General features: G+C 40.3%; 1 protein-coding gene across 2 annotated transcripts in view; it reads left to right on the top strand.

Moving 5' to 3' along the window:
- Nucleotides 1-18,178, top strand: part of Sfmbt2 (Scm like with four mbt domains 2) — a 155,662-nt gene that overhangs the window by 55,823 nt on the left and 81,661 nt on the right. For both annotated transcript variants that reach the window (XM_051194829.1, XM_051194828.1), the window contains exons 4-6: nt 4,993-5,081; nt 7,017-7,263; nt 12,527-12,624. In XM_051194829.1, the coding sequence (XP_051050786.1) occupies nt 4,993-5,081; nt 7,017-7,263; nt 12,527-12,624 (434 nt within the window). The remainder of the gene's footprint in view (nt 1-4,992; nt 5,082-7,016; nt 7,264-12,526; nt 12,625-18,178) is intronic.

Here is an 18,178-nt window from a genome sequence, read left to right as displayed (position 1 = left end):
TTCCATCCTGTTGAGTTATTTGAAAGTCTTGTTTGTAAAACCAGTTTTACTTGAACACACTATGAAAATATCAATGCAGCTTCTTCTTCAGAAGTCTCCATGGGAAAGAACTTTGTACTTCTCATATTAGTGAGAATAACCTCTTGTATTTTCATCCAGCACTGTTGCCTCTTTTGTTTAAGACAGTATCTAATATCCTTTTCTGACATGTCAAAAACTGCTGCCCAAGCTGTTATAGTAAAATTCAGTTTTCTCAGAGCTGGACAGGTAGCTAAGTGGTTAGAGCACAGGTTGCTTTGCCAGAAGACCCAAGTTCGATTATCAGCACCTACAGAGTGATTCAGAACCATATACATATGGTTCTCAATTCCATAACTCCAGTCCCAAGAGATCCAATAGCCTTTTCTGGCTTCCACAGGCACCAGGCATACCATGGTGCATAGACAAAAGACTCTTACACATAAAAGTCAGACCTTTCTAGGTTTTCTGTTGACTCACATTCCAGACTGTATATTGCAGGGATCCCAGAAAAACCTTTATCATAAGAAAGACAGATGAAGATAAAAAACAATATATTCCTCAGGAGTGAAAGAGGACCCAGAGAATAGGAGAGGGAAAAATTCCCAAATTACCCTAATGAAGGTGTTTGAAAATATCACCTGTTAAAAAAAAAAAAAAGAAAGAAAAAGGAAGAAAGAAAGAAAGAAAGAAAGAAAAAGAAAAAGAAAAAAATCCTATAAGGAAGAGACCACCAGAGACTAAAGCGCAATCCATTACAAACTAAATTACAGTCCACAGAGAAGGCTTGGTTGAAATAAATTGTTCATGGATATCAACCAAATACCCTATGTTTTTTTAACATCTACAAGACAAGCTAGTGTCCAAAACCATTTCTGTGTTGCTTAGAGGCCATTTAAATGAAAAGGGCCTTTCCCCCCATTGTGACTTCCATCTGCCTCCCAGAGGGGTGGAAAGGCATGGTGTGGTTGGTATTCTCTAGTTCACCAGGTGTATGGGAAGTTGAAGAAAATGCATAGCCATTGTGAATCACGTGACACACTCTCCCCTTTGCCAAGCAGAGGCTTCTTGGTGTATCCTCCCCTCCCATCTGCTTGAATGGACAGCTATACTCTGGGCTGGAATCTGTAGACTATGGTGCCCTTAAGGGCACCATGTCATTGAGCTATGTGTTGACATCCACTTGATTGGGCTTGAAATCTGGTAGTAGGGGTGCTCTTTTGGAGTGAAAACTGACAGAATCTCCTGCCTGTTACTCCTTTTATTGCTTTCTAATCCTGTGAAAGCTGATGCAGGATTTGGGGCCATCCCTAAATGTCTTCACACAAAGTCTGCCATTTCTTTTCTGGATCTCATGGTCTCAATGAAGGTTCCTTCCCAAATAACACATTTGTGGAATAAAACTTTGAGTTTTAAAAAAGTTTTCTGTTTACTTACTGTAACTGGATAGAACTTTGGAAAAAGTTCTGAGATAGATTTTTAAGACGATCTTTATTGAGGAATCTCAGTCCATAAAGTTCTTGAGGCACAAGCATGAAGACTCGAGTTTGATCCCCAGAACCAGATGTGCTGGCAGGTGCTTGCAATCCCAATGCTGCAGAGGTGAAGACAGGATCCTAGAGCCCATACTAGCTGGTGAGTTGTATACCAGTGAGAGACACTGTCTCTCAAAAATAAGGTAGATGATGCCTAAGGTCAGCCCAAGGTTGAACACGTAGGTACAGATACATACTCACAGAGTCTCACACACAGTCACACACAGACATACATAGGTACATACTCACAGAGACTCACTCAGCCACACACAGGCATAGATAGATGCATACTCACAGAAACTCACACACAGACATACATAGGTGCATATTCACAGACACACATACACACAATCTTTCTCACACACAATCATACACACACATGATATCATACACAGACATACATACATACATAGTCACATACAGTCACACACACAGACACAAAATCTCACACACAGTCACAAACACAGATACACACCCATAGTCACATACACATATGCATACCAACAAACACAGTCACACACACAAATAACATATAAAAGCATAAAATATTAAGATCTGGACTATATACCTCTTACTGAGTTCTAGGACATTTTGTATATTGAAACATTGGACATAGACAAAAATTCTGTGAGACACAGTGTTGCTGAATATTTGATCGCACTGTGAACCCCAAGACTTAATAACATCAACCTTGGCTCAGGGGGCAGAACCAGGAACTAACTGACAGAAATTAGCCATAAAGAATATGGAGGAGCCAGGAAGACAGATACAGAAGCACACAGGAACGAGTAGGGAGGGACTTGGAATTTTGCAGTCGTTTTTGGTTTGGGACAGTGGGGGAGACGCACTTTTGCTGGGTCTCTGGCCAAAAAAAGGCAAGCTGGCTGCTTCTCAGCTTCTCTGAGCCAGCAGGTTTTCACCTAAACATCTGACTCCTGAGTCTTTATTGGTAAATAGAATGATGGAGACCAAACTACATTTGGTGGCGGCAGCAGAGATGTGCTGGTGGGACCAGGCTACAGCTTGAGTAGCAGGACACTGACTGTGGGGTCATGGACCACAGATAGTAGTTAAAGTATCAGGAGATTCAGGAGCAGCCACTAAGCTCAGGGAAAAACAACGGCCCTTTATTGCTTTATTGGTGGTGTGATATGCTTCGAAATTTATATTTCCAGATACAGTTGTATATTTTGTCTTAACCTTGGCGTTTTGGAATAGGCATACACTTTCCTGCTATTCATCTTACCTGGGACTGCTTTATCTACTTTAGAAAAAATGGGAGCGTTGCAGATTGTAGTAGAAAGATCCCTTGATATATGGTATCTGGATTGCTGGAGGCTTGTGGCTGACTGTCTTCTAGTTTTATTCTATAAGAGCAAGAGCTAGTTAAAGAACAGCCCCATGGATAGGGGAGAACTGGGACTGGGTAAGCGGGAGTTCTTAGTGTGCAAAGCACAAGGCAAGTGTCAGTTAATTTTCTGTGTGTCTATAATTCTGGTCTTAGTCAGCTTGACCACACAAGAGGACTAGGTCATTGATTGGGGTTGTAGCCTAGTGGCTGGGCTCTTGTCCAGCATTTTTGAGTCTCTGGGTTCACGCTCCATCACTGCAAAAGAAATCAAAGAACAAAGTTATTCTTAAAAACTACTGTAGCATTGACAAAAATGATAATTATATTTTCTACTTATGGTAACAGAATGCATGGACATAGATTTCCTCCACATATTAATAAATGTTTTGCCACCTGAGTATAAAATAAGAAAAACAGTATTCTAAATGGGGTAGGGGGTGGGCTAGGTGTAAAAAAAGAGGTAATAGCCAGGCCTGGGATGTTGCTGTGGCACATAAGACCCACTTTCCATCCTTGTATGAGGTAGGAGCATCATAGGTGATTTTTTTTCCTTTGGAACTTGATCCTTCTTGAGTTCTGGGCAAGTGTTGCATGAGGTTCATGTTTATGGGGGTGCTGCTGACCCCATTCTGATGCCAGTTTGGTTAAGACTATTGAATCTTTGAAGAACATTTATTTTGTTTTTTAATTTATGTGTATGTGTGTGTGACCACCTATGAGTGCAAGTGCTAATAGGGCAAAAGAGGTTGCTGGATACCCTGGAGCTGGACTTCAGTTGTTACCTGCCCAGTGTGTGTGCTGGGAACCCATCTCAGCCCCTCTGCTAGAGCAGCAACCCACCTTCCCAGTCCTGAGATACCAAGCACATGCCACCATACCTAGCTTTGCCTATTCTTTCCTTCTCTTCTCTTCTATCTCTTTCCTTTTGTTAATGCTTCTGGAGGTGGAACTCAAGTCCTCCCGCTTTCATGACAAGCCCTGTACAAAGTGAGCAACCCACTCAGTCTTAACTGCCTTTTCAGATAATGTCTCGGATGTACTCCATTCATTTTTACAATGCTATCTGCCTTGTTTTCTAGCCTGGGCTTTTACACCTAGACACAGAAACACCTGTTTTTCCTCTTTTATAATCTTAATTACATTCAGACATTCGTAGTCTTGTGAGGCTGTTCTCACAGAGACCTCTGGTTTCTGAAATGTCTGTGCTGACTGCCATGTTTTCAGCTGCCCACTGAACATCATTTCTCAGTGAAGTGTGCTTACCCCGAGCCCTCCCATCCCTTATCGATTTCATACCATCATTCTCATTACCACACATTATTTCTTCTTCCTTTTTTTTGTGAGAATGTCATGCATTGTATTTTAATTTTTTTAAAATTTAAATTTGAAACAATCTTGTTTCCAATGCCAATCCCAGTTCCTGTACCCTCCTGTCCTCCCCTGTTCCCCTCCCCCCCACCAACCCACATCCCATTTCCTTTTTGCTCCCCAGGGAGCAGACTTCCATGGGGCATCTTCAAAGTCTGTCATATTGTTTGGAGCAGGGCCTAGGCCCTCCCCCATGTGTCTAGGCTGAGGGAGTATCCCTCTGTGTCTAATGGGCTCCCAAAGTCCATTCATATACTAGGGATAAATGCTGTTCCATACACCATTTCTTTTTACCTGAAAACTCTTTTCTTCCTCCTCTGTAAACCTGTTACACAGTTCAGAGCCTGGTTTTGATTTCCCACTGGGAAATATGCCTCTGATGCTCTAGCCCTACTTAAATGTTTTCTCTTACAATTTTTCAAACTGCTGCCATGTCTTCATTGTTGCTACCGATGGGTATCTAAACAGGTGTAAATCCTAAGGGACACAGATTGTTTCCCTCTCTAGATGTCCAGGTACACGGTAGGTATGATGTCCATACTTGATAACAGATACATGACTGTAATTTCATTATTCTTTACTTACTTATCAGGCATAAAATTCAGAAAAATTATGAAGTAACTTGGACATACAGAGAACTGCAGTGTCTTGTGAGTGTTTGATACTCCACTGATGTGTTGAAATGTTTGTTTTATTTTTTTTTCTCCCTTGTTTTGCTAGCAATCAAGGAGAAGTACACAGACTGGACAGAATTCCTTATACGTGATTTGACTGGTTCTCGGACAGCGCCTGCAAACCTTCTGGAAGGCGTATGTATTGCTATTATTCATCTATTATAGCCCTGAAGCACTCTGGTCCTGTGATCTCAAATCTAGTGGCAACTTCGCATATATCCTTCTGCGGATACATGTGCACACTGATGTTTTTATTCTCACAGCCTAACTTCCTGTTTTTTTTCCCCTGAATTATAAAGATGATGGATTTGGTTGGTATTTTATGGTTTCCTGTGTTATAATCAATAAATGGGAAGTTTTCTCTGTTCGAGTGCATTTTACAATTACCCTTAAGCCTTATCTTTTAGGATAACTTTTTGGTAGGTGATGATTAAGCATAGTCTTCTGGAGCCCATTAATAAGTAGCAACATTAGTTGTTCATCTTGGGTGCATAATAACTCCATGATTTCACACGTATGTGTTACCTAAGACTATTGATCATCTTTCTCTGTAAAACAAGAGGAGACAGGCTAACTATATTGGAATGTAGCTGACGTAGCTTTTAGGTATAGAAGCAGAGCAATTTCATCTTGCGTCTTGATGATGTGTCTGAAAATGTTATAATGAAACTTTAATAATTCTTATATGTACTTGAACAGGAAGACAAAGGCAGTGTGTCACATGTAATCATTAAGTTACCAACTCTGTTTCAAGGGTACCTCAGAAAGGGGAACCCTAAGTGAATGGCTGGGAATAAGATGTGGATTTTTATTGTCATTACTATTATTGTTGTGTTGTTGTTGTTATTATTTTTTAACCTTAATTTTCTTCCTTGGCAATGTTATTAATATGTAAGACAACCATTATGTGATATAGTGCTCACAAGTGTCTTGTGATGATTTCTCCTGATATATATATCTTAATGGCTAATTTTGACCATTGGGTTAAAAGACTACAATGATGATTACTCTTTTCAGAGGGATGAATTGCCTCACTTTGTTAACTGTTAAACATATTTGCCTAAGAAGTTGGCTAAACAGACACTCTTTAAATGCCAAGCACGCTCCTCAGAAAGGGCAGTACTTAAATTTTCCCAAATCAATTACCAGATTAAGTAGTAGTTATTCTCTTCATGTGCCGAGAGTTCCTCAGAAGGGGCAGTATTTAGAGGTTTTCCAAACCAATGCCCAGGTTAAGTAGTGAAGTAACTTCACACAATATAGCCAGATGTTAAAAAGAAAACAAACAAAAAATGCTTGATCCTATAATCTAAGCTCTGAAAGAAGCAGGAGGAGGCAGGGCCCTGGATCCACTGGCTGGCCAGCCTACTTAATTGGAGTTCCAGGCTAGAGAGAGACCCTGCTTCTCTGAAAATGGCCGATGATGACTGAGAAACAGCATTTGAGGTTGTCCTTCGGCCTCTGGGCATGTGTAGGCATGTGCAGCCGCACTATCTACATGCCCCGCCCTCACATACATTGAAGATTTGAATGTGAGCGAACACAAACATGTATAGGCATCTCCACATCTGTACACACCTGCACTTAATCTGTGTATGACAGTGTTCAGGCTGTTAGTAGATGACACTATAAGGTCAAGGTAGAGATTCATAGCATTATATTAGGTACATCTGTCCATTTGAAAATAGACACTTTATTAACAGGTGTTTTAACTCTGGGTGCATCTGAGTATAATTCTACTTAAAATGTACTAATTTCTAACAGATGTTATTTTATTTGGGAATTGTAACTTGTTTGATAAAATACTGGCATGAACTGTTGTTTTCTATTTACATGTGATTTTTGTTGTTGGGAAATGATGTGGGCTTGTGGATGTGTGTGAGGGAGGGAAGGGAAGTGGGTGTGTGTGGGGTGATGACTGAACAGAGGATTGGGGAGGGGGTGATGCCAGACTGTTTGGCAATAGCTTGGATGATGGTGTGAGAAAAATATTATCTTCTGCTGTCATCTGTTTCCATGAGAACCTTAAAGTCAAGTTTAAAATACGGAGTTTTGCTTCTGTTTAAACAGCCTCTGCGAGGGAAAGGCCCTATAGACCTCATTACAGTTGATTCCTTAATAGAGCTTCAGGACTCTCAGAACCCCTTTCAGTACTGGATAGTTAGTGTGATTGAAAATGTCGGAGGAAGATTACGCCTTCGCTATGTGGGATTGGAGGACACTGAATCCTATGACCAGTGGTTGTTTTACTTGGATTACAGACTTCGACCAGTTGGTTGGTGTCAAGAGAATAAGTACAGAATGGATCCACCTTCAGGTAAGAACTGACACTGTTCCTCTGTGATGTACTTTGAGATGGCAAACTACTGTGGATGTGTCTCAGAACGCTTCCTCTGCTGTGTCTTCTATATGCCAGGGTGTGGATTTTAAGCGTTTTAACTTCAGACTCTTTTATACGGAGACTAAAATCCAAGGTGCTGAGTAGACACCATCTCAAAGGAGAATGTGGTGCTGTACCCTCAGGAAGCTGGTCTGCTTCCTATGCTGTCACTGGCTGGGAAATGACAGGAGTGATAGGTTGGGATTCGAGCATGGTGTCCTCATATTTTAGGGTTGTAGTCTTGATAGTGTATTCCACAATCTCTGTTTGCTTGTATATCTTTCTCATGACCTGCTTCTATTCATCCACTCACCCATTTTTCTGCCCACATTCATCTCTTCACCTATCCTCCTGCCCACCCATGTATGTAATTATACATCCATTTATACAATCTGTAGTCATCTGTATATCATCCATCCCTCTCCTCTCTGACTTCCTTTTTTCTTTCTATCCATCAATCTGTTTATACCCATTCATCTATCCACATCCATCCTGTTCCCTACCCTCCCTCTTACCACTTATGCAGCCCTACATTCATTTATGCATTCACATTGGTCAGTTAATTGTTCTCTACCCATCATACCCATTCATTAGTCCACATCCATCCATATTCCATTCATCCACCAGGCTATCTCCATTCACTCAACCCATTCATGTCTGTCATCTAACGATCCACTATCATCCATCCACTTATCTATCATTTATCTATTTATTTTTCTATATGTCCACCCATACAAATTCCATAACACCTGCTTATGATCATGTAATTCATTTTGACAAGGAGACAGCAATGAAAGGATTAATATATTTACCCTTTTCGCCTGTCAAGTTACCAGGTAGTGTCAAGTGGACTGACAAGTGGCTTTGTATAGGCTTAATTGGATAGAACAGTGCATTCTTCCCTCTGATAGATCTGTCAAAAAACTCATATTTACAGAATAACCATTCTTAAATATTTGTTATATTCCAGGTGATTCTACATTTGTTATGTTGTTTATTTTGATCTAAAAACGTGGTGCATGTTTGCTGTGACTCTCTTTCTACAGCCAATTACAGGACTGGGATTAAGATTAAGCTGCTTTTCCATTAACCCCTGGAGCTTGCAGGGAGTAGCCTGGGTGTTGCAGTTGGAGTTCCTGGGTCCTAGATCCAGTGCATCTCATTGCCTCTGCTGACCAATGGTACTCTTACCAGCCTTTTGGCAGAAAACCTAGGGACAGAAATGTCACGTTGTTAATGCACTTATACATGCCAAGGAAGAAATGTTTTTTCCTGGTAGAATTTTATTCTGTAGTCAGCTTTACAGGTATATTTAGAATAACGAATTAGTCTGCAACTTCATTAAAATTGCTCCTGTGTTGGTTGCCTGTGTGAGTCTTGTGCACAGGAAAGTGAGAAGTTATATTTACCTTATCTGTCACTCAGGGGCTTTGATTGTAGTATATTTCCTGGTTCTGGACCCCGGGTATTTGCACCTGTGTTAAATCTGACAGGTGGATAGATGTGTAACCTGGTATTTTATAATAGCCGTATTGTTGTTGACATTTTGAGAAGCAGCCAACAAATCCTTTTATACCTTAAGCATTTTGGGTGATAACAAACAAAGGTCTTGTCCATGCTGTGAGAAAAAATTGAGCTCAAGTTTGCCTTGGGATTCATAACCTGGCAGGAAAAATTTACTTGTGGGGAAAGGTGGCTGTGTAAATCTCAGCCCAGTGCCTAATTGCTTTATAAATTCTAGAAGGAACTTATCCTTGCCAGTGCAAGGATTTATAGTAAAGCAAAGAGTTTCCAGTCATTCTTATGTTCTTTGTTTTTTTTTTCCTACAATGAAATTCTGGGACTAAAACTCAAAAGGTGGTGTAGAAAATCTCACTTTAGGAAATATTCGCTTATAAGTCTTCTCACTTTTGATAACTCTCTATGTCTACAATGCATGAATAAATCGTGCTTATCTGTCTTAGAATTTTCTGGACAGAATGTTGATTTCACAAAAGAGCTCATGAGTTCATCTAAAGACTGAACAAGTGATTTGTCAAGATGTTACTTCTCCAACATTTAAAGTGTTGACATAATGGCTGTATATGGGAGAGAGAAAGTAAAAGACAAAAATGTCACTCACATATAGTAGTTAAAAGATGAAAACTAGATTCTGTTACCTCATTCAATGAAACAATACCCCTGAGAAAAGAGGCAATTATTACTCCGATTTTGCACATGGGAACAGAACTGATATGTTAGATTTGTGTAAATTAATTTCAAATCTCGGGGTACCTTGTGCCACTTAAATGGTAACACTATTTCCTGAACTGAAATGGCACCATGAATAAAGTTTCAAATAGTACAGAAAATATTAGAAAGATTCTCTTTTTTTTCCCCCAGACACCAATAAACCAATACAAAATTACCAGCATCAAAAACTGGGGGAGAGGAGTAGATCTGCAGAGGTGGCATTGGGGGAAATGCAGTAGACTGCTTGTGTGCATTGAGAGGAAGGCTGTGGAAGCTGACCCTGCTGGCGAGATTCCCTTTGCCATGCCTTTTCTCCAGTGTCATTGGCATGGTCGTAAATAATCCCCACTCTTCACTTGGTGTTGATTCCTTCTTTTACTTTTTAAAGGATACTTTCTTCCTGGGCTGTTCAGTGTGAGCTTGGAGAATGGGAATGGGTATTAGGAAATGGCTGGGACGTTGTTCTTTGGAAAATCTAGGAAAGGTACTGAATGTTATGCTGTCCACTTCTGAGGACCTAACTTTCCAAGAAGGTTGTCAAGTCAGGGGTAGCTCGAGAAGCCCACTTGCTTCCTTGGCTGTTGATGTTTAGACGATATGATAGATATTTCAGTCTTAACAGAAGCTAAGGAAACAACACTCTATGCTTTTGTAAGTCTAGTCTTTTTTTTTTTTTTTTTTAATCTCTTCCATGTTGATTTCAAAAGAAATCAACTCTTTCAAACATTTAGGTAGATCCTGGAATCAAGAAATTTGGGGATAGAACCTAAAATGCTTCTTGCCTAAACTGTTTATGTATTTGAAATCATTTCCTTATATTGCCCAAACAAAACACCAGAGTCTGGGTTGCTTAACAGTGGACATTTATTTTATCGCAGTTCTGAATTCTAGACAGCTGAAACAAGAGTGCCAGCTTGTCTAGAGATCTGGTGAGGGCTCCCTGACTTACAAGTGGCTGCTTTCAAGCTGACTCTTTAAGGAGAATGCACCAGTACTCTTAAAAGCTATTTCACCAGACTCCTCTTAACCCTCATCACCTTCTAAAGCCTTTGCTCCAAATGTCGCATTGGAGAGTGGAGGTTCTACGCAGCAATTCCGAAAGATCAGATTCAATTAATGACATTATCCAAGATTTCCTGTCTCTTAGTAACCATTGCTCAATCTTTCCTCACTGGTATGGACCAGGTGGAGAAGGAAGAAACAGATTCATCGTGGTGACTAGACATCTGAAAGAGGGGCGTTCCACAAGACCTCCATTTACTTATGGTTATTTATTTGTTTGCCTATTTATAGTGATGTGGGTGCTTTCTGCAACACTTTCTACCAGAACATTCCAAACTTCTGCTTGAAGGGAGATCTCTTCACTTTCTTCTAGACTCCTGGTGACAGATGTGCGAGGGTCTTCTTTTTAATTGTTCCCACGACTAGTAAATGGAGTCTGATGAACACTGTTAAATTCCCTGCATTGCAGGTCATTTTGAGAACATCTTTTATGTCCTTTTAATAGACCTGTTGATTGTGTACCCAGAGTGGCTCTGACTGCTGAAACACATACAGGCAATAGTGTTCTCTGTGTATTGTATCTTGGAGGTGTTTTGTCTTCACAGGTGGTGGAGATGGCTGTCCAAACTGAGTTTTACCTTTGCAGAAAAGAGAGTGCCTTGCCATGGTGTTAGATCCCATCTGTGTTAGTTCCTTTTCTAATTGCTGTGTCAGGACATCTGATAAAAGCATCCTAATGGTTTATGGTAGCACACTGTTTGAGTGCATAGCATCAAGGGGAGGAAGCCACTACTAAGGAAAATCACATGCATTTTTGTCCCTACATAAAAAATGTCAGATTAGAGGAAAAATTCTGCTAGAAGTAAAAAGTTCTAACTGAAATGCTATAAAGAATATCAGAAGAATAGAAGATACTGTGTCCAAAGTCACCCTCTTTGTAAAGACAGCAAATAGCGTGTGGGTAACTTGGCTAACTCTGGTATGGTCTTTTATCAACTGTAATTATATCCCCTCAAATACTAAATAAATTACTAAAACGGGGGCTTTGAGCTCAAGGTGAGTTTAGAAGCTGTAGGGACCCAAATATATGGCTTCATGCTAAAAATCAGACATGCAAGAAATTAAAAATATAGCCCAAAGGTTTAATGTTGCTTTTTAAGTGTGCTTAAATTCATATTCATATCCCAACAGTCTGTCTGAGGCAGTGAGGGTTGATGTAGGGATGATATAAACACATCTACTTTCAATGAGAGCTTCCACAAATCCTATTTTGATAAGGTCTTAAATCTGTTGTGATCAGGCCATAAAATTCTTCTACAGTTTCAGCAATACGTGAAAACAGTGCTCAACAGTGTTTTTCCTTTTAATTTTGTATGCAGACTGTATAACCTCTGTGTGTAAATCCTTCCCCTCCTCCAGCGCCTGGGGGAAAAATATGGGCGACATGTGGTATGTGAGGAACATTTCATGTGTAAATATAAAACTTGGTTTGTAAATTTTAATTTGCCTTTTAATAATTTTTCTGACTTATATGGGTGTGTGCATGTGTGTGTGTGTGAGCGTGTGAGCTTGTAGATTTAATGGGAATGTGTGATAATAGCTGTAGGTGCTGGACCAGTTCTTTATCAGTGGGAAGATGTTTTAGATGATACATAGAATCATGACTGTAGATGACAGGACTTGGTAATGTGATTAATGCCATTAAATTACTTACAGAGACCAACAGAACACATACAAATGTTCCCCAAGGAAGAGTTCTGTCAGTATTCTCCATCTCTAATAGCAGAATCACAAGCTGCTCTTTAATTTCAGAGGATCCCTTTAGCAGGTGGCTGCTTATGGGGAAGTGTGAGCAGGGCACTCGCCAAGTGCTGTGGTACCATAGAAGCAGAGGAAAGATAACGTTTAAAGAACCAGCTAACGGCATTACAGTCCTTAAACTCTCCGTGGTTTGCTGTTGATACAGAACTCTATCCTCTGAAGATGACTTCTGAATGGAAATGTGCTCTGGAAAAAGCCCTAATTGTTGCTGCAGAGTCTCCTCTTCCAATGGAAGTATTTAAGGTGAGTTGTGAATGTCATCAGTCTCTCTCTTCCTTCTTTACTCTCCCTCCCTCCCCCTCCTTTTTTTCAAATACAAACTAAACTGTTGGAGGGCTATGGCAATGGCTTAGTGGGTAATGTTCTTGCCATGCAAGCATGAGGTCCTGTCCTGAGTGTGGATCCCCTGCAGCCATGTAAAGATGGACATGTTGATGCACATCTGTAAACCTCAGTGCTCCTGAGGTGTTGATGCACACCTGTGCATGGATGTGTGAATGCACATGTGTAATCCCAGCACTCCTATGGTGTAAATGCACACTTCTAATCCCAATGCTCCTGTGGTGTTAATTCACACCTGTAATCCTAGCCCTCGTGTAGTATTGATGCACACCTGTAAATGGATGTGTTAATGCACACATGTAATTCCATTGCTCCTGTGGTGTTAATACATACCTGTAATCCCAGCACTCATGTGGTAGGATGGGAGGCAGAGACATTGTGTGGACTGACACCTGAGGATGTCTTCTTGTTTCCATAGGTGTGCTGTGCCATGCATGTACCTTCATGCACACACATGAGCACACATATGTGCACAGTCATACATACATACATACTATGCACACATACCAATTTGAAAAAGAAAAGGAAAACTACTGTACAAGCAAATCTCATCCCATGGTGAGGAAACTGCCTGCTTTGCCCATTTCAATCTTAAGCTCTGAAAATTGTGTCTGCTCCCATTACTGCTTTAAAAATGACTTTTCATAAATATTTATGTCATAGGGTGCTCATTAAAATATTCTTGTTTACTCTTCGCTATGATGACAATCTCAGTTTCATCCCGTGCCCCCTGCCCCCTTACTGAAGTGACAAAAGACATTATATACATCAAGTCAATTTTACTTTTTTTAAGGGATTAAAAATGAGAGGCTGTGGTGACAGCTCAGTGGGTCAACCACTTGCCTCACTAGCAGGAGGACCTGAGTTTGAGTCCCTTAGGACCCATGTAAAAAGGGAGGACATGGTGGTACACACTTGTAATCTTAGCCCTTGGGATGTAAAGAAAAGTAGATGGGGGACTGTGGGGAGAGAGGAAGGGAGGGAAGGAGAGAGGGAGGAAAGAAGGGAGAGAGGGAGGGAGGAAGGACGGTAAGAAGGTAAGGACGGTAAGAAGGTAAGGACCAGGGAGGGGAGAACTGTTTTTTCTTAGACTCAGTTTTCTCAATGGAGTGTCTGCTATATACTATGCTTTTGCCAGGTCTTTCCTACAGTGATGAACTGAGTAGGAAACCTAATTCAGCTGCAGTGGATGTTCAAGCTCTTACCTTTTAAAATCACGTTGCCACCCTAGGCATTGGCAGTTTAGGCTTGGGAGAGGATGTTGGTCTTCCAGGGTGGGCTCATGAGAGTCTCCCGAGTTCTCACTGTCCACACTTACTTCGTGAGCTCTTGCTTTCCTTTGCTTTTAGAGGTAGCCACTGTTCTCACTTCTGAGGCTTTTGAAGAGTCTGCACTATTAATGGGGTTAGTGCTGGGCCTTTGTGCTGAAGACGTCACTTTTGGTTTTGCTGAATTGGTTAAATTAGAGCCTTGGTCATTAGCTGTTTTCCCGGTCCATACCTCTGTGGCTGCATAGTGAGCTCCTGTACAGACAGAACAAGCGGACAGAGGTACTGCAGTTACGCTTATTGTTTAGGACAAGCATAAAGAGGGATTTTTTTTGACACCTTAGTCTGACCTTGTTGTTTTCAGAACCCTGCATTATTGGAGCTTTTGTGCTAAACATTGCCGCCTCATTTTTCCAAGGCCTCTCAAATCTAGTGAGCTGCTGCTTCCCCTTGCAGTGTTGTGTGGGAATAGGGAACCTCCACATGCTTTTGAATCTTCTAGTTCCCTTCATACCTGCAGTTGTTTTTTTTTTTCTTGGTGTTGTTAAAAAGTATTACTCACCTCCAAATCTCAAGTATGAATTCTCTGAAGATTTCTGTACCTGGGCTCTTGGTCTGACTCCCCAGCCTTGACGAGGCTCCGTGATCAGCTATGGCATCCTGTGTGCGCCAGAAATATGTAGTCATTTGTGTGCTTCTGTGCATAACATCCACCCCCTTTTGCCAAACTTGAAGCTCCAGGAAATAAAGGTCTATATGTTTTGTGAATGGCTGGAAACAAAATTCCTGGCATTTAATAACTATTTGTCAAATAAATTAACAAATTTTTGAATGGACCACATGCATTTAACTCACCAGCTTTAAAAATTCTGAGTTAATATACTTATGGATTAATTGAACATATAATTGTACTTAGAACTGTGAATACTAAGACTTGAAAGGCAGAAACATTAGTAGTCTCGATCTGTTCTTAATTAAAAAGGAGCCAATTCATTAAACATTTATTGAGCAGCTCTTTTCTGCAAAAGACCATTATATCTTGTTGCCCTGATTCCAAGACTTAATTTAAGTTGGTTTGCATTTTCTAAAATATAATTGTCTTATTTCCTCACCTTAAATTCATCCTATGAGAACTCAGACCATTCATCTGATATATTACCATCTCAGAATTCCCATCTTCCTCAGTGTTTTGCTATAACTAAGCATAACTTTAAGAGTAGGTGCTGAATGCCACTGTGGGGCTTAGCGCAAGGCAAGATCTATACAGTAAGCACTTCATAAATAAAAGTTGGCTGAACTCAGTATTTGGGTTGTTAAAGTGTGTGAGATACTTTTTAAAATGTTTTACTTCGTTTGATGGAAGAGAAAAGAACCAGATAGTTTCATTTGGATAGATCCTTATTTAATTTTATGTCTGAGAAAAGTTTGTTTCCTAAGCCTTCTGTAACAAATTGCCATGGACTGAGCAATTTATAGACAATAGTGAGTTTACTTTCTCATACTTTTGTAGGTTAAAATTTAAATCAGGCTGTGAACAGGTTCGGAATGCACCTGAAGAGAAATGTGTTTGGGAATCGGTACAACTTTTGGCGTCACCTGTCAAATATGAAATCCTTTGGTTTGTAGTGACATCAGTCCATTCTTTCCTCTTATGTTCCCATGTTCAAGACTTCATAGTCTGTGTATTTGTCCATGTTTCCCTGTACTAATAATGACAACAGCCATTCGATTAGCACTTATGCTAACCCAGAATAGCTCATCATAAGTACATTTGCAAAGATCTTGCTTCTAAATGAGATTTCCTATTAATGACCTCCAGTAGTTACAAAGCTGAAGGGGATGACCTTTTATACCCAATCCCAGCACATTTCGAATACAGTTAGTAATTTTGTAAAAATATTCTCTGCTGAGTCCCTCAACTCAATGTACACATTGCTAATTATGTTCAGAGAAATTACAGGACCGTGTGTGGTGATGGTCAGATTGTTTCCTCAGTTTCTTCATGTATTTTTTCTCTCACATGTATTTTTAAGAGTCCCTGCAATATTTTTTCTGTAGATCTCTGTAAGACTGACCGCCCCGCCCCCTTGTACTTTTCTTTTCGTGCTATGTGTATGTATACATGTGCACATGGGTACATGTATGCTTATGTGTTCCAGAATATATTGAGGACAAAAGTGAGCATCGGTTACATTCCTGAGCTGTTCTCCACCTTATTTTTTTTGAGACATTATTGGAACTCAGTAATTTGGCCAGACTAGCTGGCCAACAGGCTTCAGCCATCTTCCTGTCTCTGCTCCTACTAAGTGCTGGGAATAAGGCACATGCTTCCATGTCTTTACACAGTAGTTTTAGGGATCCAAACTCAAGTCTTTATGGCTGCACAACAAACACTTTATCAACTGAGCCATCTCTCCAGCCCTGATTACTTTTCATAGACATATAATGATGATACGTGTAGATGTATATTTATGGTATTTCCCCTGTTATGATCAGGGTTTCTCAGTGAGCAGACCTCACTTCTGTTTCTTTCATTACAGCACCACGATTATATGTTTGAATTTAGCAGCGACTCATTTGGGATGCATGTTGTTATGGAAAATTGCCACAGTGCTCTGTGGTTATAAGACAGAAGTCAAAGCTAAGCACATTTAATGGCCAGATATGAGCAGTATTTCCAGGCAATTCTTTTTATTATTTTTACACTTTAGATAAAGCAGGCATTTGGATGGAATGAATCTCATTATGTGCAGCTCCTTTCTTTGGGCGATGTGTTCACAGGCTCTGTGTCTCTTCGTGCAGCAAGGCATGTTCATGGGCTCTGTTTTCCCTCTGCCTTGAATATGGGCAGAAACAATGCACCGAGAAGCTCATCAGTAGACTTTTTGCTGTTCCCTGGATCTGGGTCAAAATACCAACAACTTTGAGACTGTGCTGTTTTGAAGGAATTTTGACCAGCCATTTATAGACAATAGAGACAATCCTCAAACTGTAAACTCAGTTGAAAATGAGTAGTTAATGGCCTAAATTAAAGTAAAAACTGAGGGACATTAGAAAATATGTTTTTTGGGGAAGTAAATAAGGATTTCTCCCTGACAACCCACCTAAGGATTTAGTGGTTTAAAAGGTTTAGTAAAAGGATCCTATTCTGGAAGTTACTTGTTCTTTAAAAATGACAGAGAAGGGCTGGAGATGGAGATATGGCTCAGTTGTGTGCTCGACAAGCATGTGCAAAGCCCTTGGATTGGGCTCCAGCACCAAATATATCTGATGTGGTAGCACATGACTGTGATCCCAGCATTCTGATGGGAGAGGCAGAAGGGGTTTGAGTTCATCCTGGACTACCTGAGTCTCTGCCTCAAAAGTAAACAACAATGGCATTGGGGGCCAATGCGTGTTCATGTGGTTCTTACTTGGAACACATTTGCCTGCTTTACCATGTGGGTAATTCCTGCTAGGACTCTATTAGAGATGTCTTTGTATGTGGGCACAGACTTCAGTGCTAGAATAATATTCACCTGTTGCAGCCTCAGCTTTAATCCCCCCATTTAATTAACTGACTGACCTGTTGTTGTGCTAGTTATGTCTTTTAAAAATGAACTATTAAGATGTTTTCCTCAGAGCTCATTTCTGCCATCAAACAGTGCAGCTATGATGAACATGTCCATCCAGCTTTGTGGTCAATAGCGTTTGTTGTTTCAGATTTCTAGTTTGGTGTCTGCAAAGAAAGAGGGTAGGGTGCAGGTGGAGTATGTGAGAGGGTTTGAAGAGGGGAAAGGGAAGATAGGATATAATTATATTAATGTAGAAAGATAAAATATGGAAATATAAATACATACATACATACAACTTAAAGATTTGTGGGTACGTGCTTTCTAAATAGAGCCAACAAATGCTGAAAATGTAAGAGCTGGTCGATAATGAATGCAACCCTACTTGCTGTGTACAAATGTCTTAAGCCTTCTGTAATCACTGTTGCTTTTTATTATCTGTCTTCTCTGGAAATGCATCCTACTACTGCCGCAAATATGGATAGGTCATATATACACCCAGAAGATAAATCAGAAACAGCATTTCCCACATTCCCAGTTTGTGGAAATAAAAATTTCCCCCTTAGATGAATAGAAAAAGATTGTCCTTGCCATGAAGTCACAGGTGTGGCCGGTTCATAATCAAGTGACCATACC

The sequence above is a fragment of the Phodopus roborovskii genome, unplaced genomic scaffold (assembly GCF_943737965.1).
Source record: "Phodopus roborovskii unplaced genomic scaffold, PHOROB, whole genome shotgun sequence".
Taxonomy (NCBI): domain Eukaryota; kingdom Metazoa; phylum Chordata; class Mammalia; order Rodentia; family Cricetidae; genus Phodopus; species Phodopus roborovskii.
Note: the sequence above shows the minus strand (reverse complement) of the source record. Positions and strands in the feature narration are given on the sequence as shown.